We start from the raw sequence: 5,762 nt of genomic DNA, 5'->3' as shown, positions 1-5,762 counted from the left end.
TCCTCTACGCATGGCACCCTTCCCATATACCTATCCAACTGTTGACTCCCGTTCAAGGGCCACCACCATCATCCACCCCAGCACCATCTTCCAGGAACTGGCCTCTACCCCATTAGTCCCCGCCCCTCTTTTGAGAGCACCCAATGGGTGGAATCAGGGCTGCGGTGGGAGGGGCCTGAGGCGGGCACATTTAAAGAAAAGGCAGAGGGCGAAAGGAGGCAAGAGAGGAGAAGAAAGAGAAACCAGGGGGGCGAAGCGCCGTCCAATGACAAAGCCCAGGGGTGGGCGCCGGCCGCCATTTTGTACCGGGCGGCAGGATCTTCACCCGCGTCCTCCGCCCTCGGAGGGGGAGGGGCGGCGGCGGCGGAGGCGAGAAAAGTAGCGAGAGACGCGCGGGGCGGGAGGCGCCAGCAGTGGCCGCCGCCGCGGAGCTGGACGCGGGCGGGGGCGGCGGCGGCAGCGGAACCCGGCGGGTGCGGGCGGCCCCGAGCGGCCTCCGATGCGGCGCAGCGTAAAAAGGCGGCGGCCCCGGCCCCCAGCGGCCCCGGCCTCGGCCGCCCGGGGCGGCGGCTTTAGGGCAGGGGACCGGGCCGGACTGGACTTGCAAGAGGAGAAGGTGGTGTATTCGCGATCGCAACTGTCGCTGGCCGACAGCACCGAAGCGCTGGGCGACGCCTTCAAGCTGTTCATGCCCCGCAGCACGGAGTTCATGAGCTCGGACGCGGAGCTGTGGAGCTTCCTCTGCAGCCTCAAGCACCAGTTCTCCCCGCACATCCTACGCAGCAAGGACGTCTACGGCTACTCCTCCTGCCGGGCCCTAGTCCCCGACCCCCCGGGGCCCCCCGCCGCCCGCGGCCAGACGCGCAGGCCGACCCCAGGCTCGGCGGCCAGGAGGAGGCGCCGCGGAGCCCGGGCAGCCGCCGCTCGCAGGAGGAAGCCACAGCCGCCGCGAGCCCCCGAGGAGAGCTGCCCTGCCAAGCCCGCGACCCCCGGACCCTGCTTTGGGGGCCGCACCCTTGAGGAGATATGGAGAGCGGCCACCCCGACGCTGACCACCTTCCCCACCATCCGCGTTGGCGGCGACGTGTGGGGCGAGCGCAGCTTGGCAGCGGCGCGACACCGGGCGCGCCAAGTCCTGAGAGTGAACCTGGAACCCGTGGTGAAGCTCCGCCGCTTCCCGGTGCCTCGGGCGTGAGACGCGGCCCCCCGACCCTAGGACGGAGCTTCCTCCGGGAGGAATGAACAAGTGTCAGTCGAGTGTTTACAGATCCGGACAGGACTCCGTCCCCTAGTGCACTTTACGGGCGAAGAAGTCACCGGATGGTGTTCCTGGCCCTGCGCCCCGGGATGCGGCGCCGCCGTCTGGGACTCCCGGGCAGGTGTGCCCTCTGCTGCCTCCCAGCACCGGGTCTGCGGAGGGAGGAGGCCGCTGGATCCGCAGGAGAGGTCCCTTTTCTTCCTAACCCCAGGTTGAGACGTCTCCAGGACTGTAGGGGCAGATCCATCTTCTCCCTTTTGGACTCTACCTCACTGGTCTGGAAGCCCTCCGAAGAAGTCATTATTTTTCCAAAGGAATTTGGTTTCATGCTAGTGTAATAAGCCAGAATTCACTTGCTTTTTATACCTCTGCTTCTCGCTCTCCTTTTTATAATTTCTTGACTGCCACCCCTCTTTTTGGACGAAAGATTGGACGTGTTTTGTGGTGTTGCACGAGTTTTGTGCTGAGGGTATTCTGAATCCCACTGGTTTCCTAATATTATTAATTGGATTCCGATGCTTTGACCAAGGATATTTTCTAAGAGATTCAAGCTTATTGTGACTTAATAGTGCAAGGATTTGTATGGCTTTGAACTTCATGAGCTCAGTGATTACAAACAAAGAGATGCAAAATACAACTTTTAATTATTTTAAGGTGTTTCTAAAGATTTTATATTGAAAGTGAATGTTTATATTTACTGAGTTCCTAAAGAAAAAGGTAGAAACTCATATGAAGTTTTGTTTAGGAAAAGCTGACTTGTTAGAATTTTTTAATTAAATAAAAAAGTGCATTGAAACTACATGGTCTGTGGTTTTAAAAAATGACTGCGTTATATAAAAAACTTGTGTTGGTTAAAGAGGTGGATGGAATCTGATTAGAAATGATTTGGCCTCCTTGTACTGGTCTAACATACAAATCCAGGAATAATTCAAGGATAATTTATTTTAAAATACGACTCACATAGGAGAAGTGAATGTGTGTAAACTTTGTGATTAAAATGATAAACAGAATACCCACTGCAATCCTCAGAACTAGAAATGATGTAGAGGGGTGGGAGCATTTCTTGGTATAAATAAGTGGTTGAAGTTATTATACTTTGGGCAAAATAGATCTCTTTTTCTTTCCTTGTTATTGTTGGATCACAAGAAACATGCAGACTAATATTCATCACTTTTATAAACATCATGATAGTTGATTTTTTTGCTCCACAAGTTTCCTTTTTTATCTTGTTTCCATTCATAATTATGTTTGCAGTTATGGGTCTTTGACAACTGAACGCCACAGGAATCGAACAGGCAATCCACAGAGTTCTGACCCTTCTTTTACACTTTTATAATAGTGTTTATACCATATGGCCCAGTGTGTAATTCTTGATTATCCAAGTGCCTTTGGTCATTGGTGGCAGCAAGACTTAATGGTTTTTAGCCAGTGGTGCCACAGCCAGATTTTACTGCAATATCTCAAGGGTCAAGTAGTGTTTTTGTACTGCTATTATTTCAATTTAAGTATTCTGCTATGGAAGGAGCTGTACCAGGCTGGAACTTGACATGTGGAATCCTCAATATTAAGGTTTGTCTCTGCTTGGCAGCTTCTTGGGAAAATAATGAGACTTAGAATTTTGACTGTTGTGTTCTTAGAATTTAAATGGCATAGCTTTCTGAAATGATTTTTTTCAAGTTTAATAGTCCCTTGTCGGAGCTTTGTGACTAATTTCAGTGTTCTTGTTTTGTAAAAAAAAAATAAAAAAAAATTGTATACATATATATGTATATATATACGTATATATGCATATATATATACGTATATATATATATATATATATAAACTTTATGCCAGTTTCCCAGTAAGCCGCATATTCTTTTATTCACTACTCAATGATAATGCATTGCTATAAACGCTGTCACATGAGTAAATAAAAGTGAATAATTAGAAGATGGAGAGTGTTATATTTGTGATAGGAAGCATATATATTCTTTTGATTGTTAACTTTCATTGCCAATTGTATTTCCGATACATAGGGGTTTCCTCCCCCCCAAATTGATAACTTTTTAAGCTACCACCTGAGAGAAAAAATTTGTATTTGTACTACTTCACTATTGTATATAATTTTATAATAATTAAATCCAATGGCCATATTAGAATGTAATTTCAACATATAGCTTATCTAGATAGTTTCCCAGAGGATTTTGAAATTACTTAGCTGGGAGGATAACTTTGCTCAGCACAAAACTGAAACATAAGCATTAATACCACTCATTTATTGTAACTGAGATTCTGAACATTTTTCCTCTTAGCCTTCTTACTTGAGTGCACTTGAACTCACATAAATGCTTCTTTGGATTATCTGGGCTATCTGATTTCACTTTGGATATGATTGCTCATTCTGAATTCAATATGTTGTTTATCTGGTCTATTAAAAATTCATGCCATTTCTAGTTTGTGAAATAAGATGTAAAAAAAAAATCCTTATTTTTGCCAAGTTTTCTTTAGCAAAACCTATGTTACAACTTCTAAAATGTGAAGAAACGACGAATATACTTGATTAGTATATTAATAGAAAAGTGAAAGTATTTTATGGATACTTTTGGGCAGAATGTGAAGGGAACTTGGCATGGTGGCCTTTATTGTGAGGCATCCATTTACTGTCCTCTAAAGTGAGTCTAGCTTAGCTTGTATATAGTTTTTGTAAGAACTCCTATGATCTTTATTCATTCTTTTACCTTTTCTTATATCTCATATGGCACAAGTAAATGGGGAAGCTAGGAGGAAGTTTATCATCTTGCTATGCTGTTAATTTTTAACTCTTGAGTGCCTGAATGTGGTGACTGGCACCTCATATAACTTTTTGAAATTCCTGATGTCATTTTTTTATTCTCCTTCCTGTCAACCAGCAACTTATTTTTCTTCACTGAGACCAGTAATGTCATGATTGTTGAGGGTAAGCTTCATTGTTGATAGTGCAAAGTGTCATTGTTGTGGTGTGTATTTATTTTATCCAAGTTTGAATACCATATCAGACAAGTGTAACTTAAGCTGGTGGCTGACACCTATTGATTTGCTATGTGCAAATGATATTACTGTTTTTCTGAAAACTCTTCAATAAGAAAAATTTTAAATGTTTGAATACAAAAAATCTGAGCAATTTTGAACTCAAAGTTTTGTGTTGTTTTAAGGGTTGCCACAGCACCTTTAAGTTGGTGTTTTTAAATGGACATATATACATAATATTTACTTTATTGGTGTGTTTAAAATATTTTTTGATAGACTTATGTCTTAAGTGCATTAGAAGGCAATTATTTGTGATGGAACTGAATTTTTTTTTGACAGTTTGATGTGCATATGATTAAGATTTACAATCTGGTTGTACTTTGCTTTTTAACTTATTAACTGTAAATAAATTTTAGAGAATACACTGTGTCTGGTTTTTCTAGTGATGTTGAAAGTTTTTGAAATGGGATTTTATGCATGAATTGGAAAGCATTTTAATTTACAATGTGATAAATTTTGACTTTTTCATGAACTTCACACTCCTTGAAGTCTTAAGATATGTGTTTTGTGCTATCTTGGGGGTCTGGTACATCAACTCTTTAATGATCTAGTGAATCTCCAGGACAGTGCTTTATGCCCAAGCCCAAGCCTTACCCAGTTTGCCAGCAGTGAAGACTAAAAATGCATCAAAATTAAGTTTTGAGTCCTGACCCCAAGTCCCCCTGTGGCGGTGATAGAAAGTCTAAAGCTCACATTATTTCATATTATGAAAGAGTGTTCCGTGTGAGTAGCAGCAGTAAGGGCTGTTGCACAGAACAAGAGTAGAGCCAGAATTTTCATTACAGTCGAGAAGGTAGAAGTGGAGTATTAGCAAGGGCAGGATTCATAGTATTGTGTGGCCTGAGTTTGCCTTTGTACCTGAGTTCCTGTTAAATCCTATTGGAGTCAGCATAGTGTAACAGCTGTGAATCACAGTGCCTGGGATGGAATTAAGGCTTCACTGTGCAAACGTTAGCACTCTTAGATAAGTTACATAAACTCTGTGCTTTAGCTTCAATTATCAAATATGGTTAGTAAAAGAAACTTGGATTATTGAAATAATTAAAAGACATTGATGGTGATGGGCACATAGGAAACAATAAATGCTATTAATTGGAGGCATGTGTGCAGACAATAAGTACATCTGCTAAGAGTGGTCCTTTGGGAGTTAAGCTTTCCACAAACAGAGGGGACTGGGAAAGCCAAAAGACAAATTAAGAGGTAATTTGTGGGTGAATTAAAGACAAAGAAATCTATATTTTGTAGGTTGCTGACACTATACAGCAGGAGGTTGGATTAAATTGATTTATTGGACAGTTTTGACTGTTGAAGTTTTTCTAGGCTTTCTTAAAATTTTGGGGTCTTCTTTTATCATATCTTTGAAAGATATCTAAAATGTGCTGTTATGTGTTTTAAATTGAGAATTTATAATTAATGGATTAAAGTTATTGACCCAAGAACTTGACAAATTTCCACA

The 5,762-nt window shown here is 42.9% G+C and overlaps 1 protein-coding gene across 1 annotated transcript; it reads left to right on the top strand.

The window, feature by feature from the left end:
- Positions 1-211: 211 nt before the first annotated feature.
- CCDC71L (coiled-coil domain containing 71 like) lies at positions 212-4,668 on the top strand. Its single transcript, XM_019745386.3, has one exon. It carries the CDS (start codon positions 500-502, stop codon positions 1,193-1,195), a length of 696 nt encoding a protein of 231 aa, XP_019600945.1. The 5' UTR covers positions 212-499; the 3' UTR covers positions 1,196-4,668.
- Positions 4,669-5,762: the final 1,094 nt, after the last annotated feature.

The sequence above is a fragment of the Rhinolophus sinicus genome, chromosome 4, assembly GCF_057876585.1.
Source record: "Rhinolophus sinicus isolate RSI-liver-muscle chromosome 4, RSI-T2T, whole genome shotgun sequence".
In the NCBI taxonomy this organism is placed as follows: domain Eukaryota; kingdom Metazoa; phylum Chordata; class Mammalia; order Chiroptera; family Rhinolophidae; genus Rhinolophus; species Rhinolophus sinicus.
The sequence above is the reverse complement of the archived record's forward strand: the minus strand, read 5'-3'. Positions and strand labels throughout refer to the sequence as shown.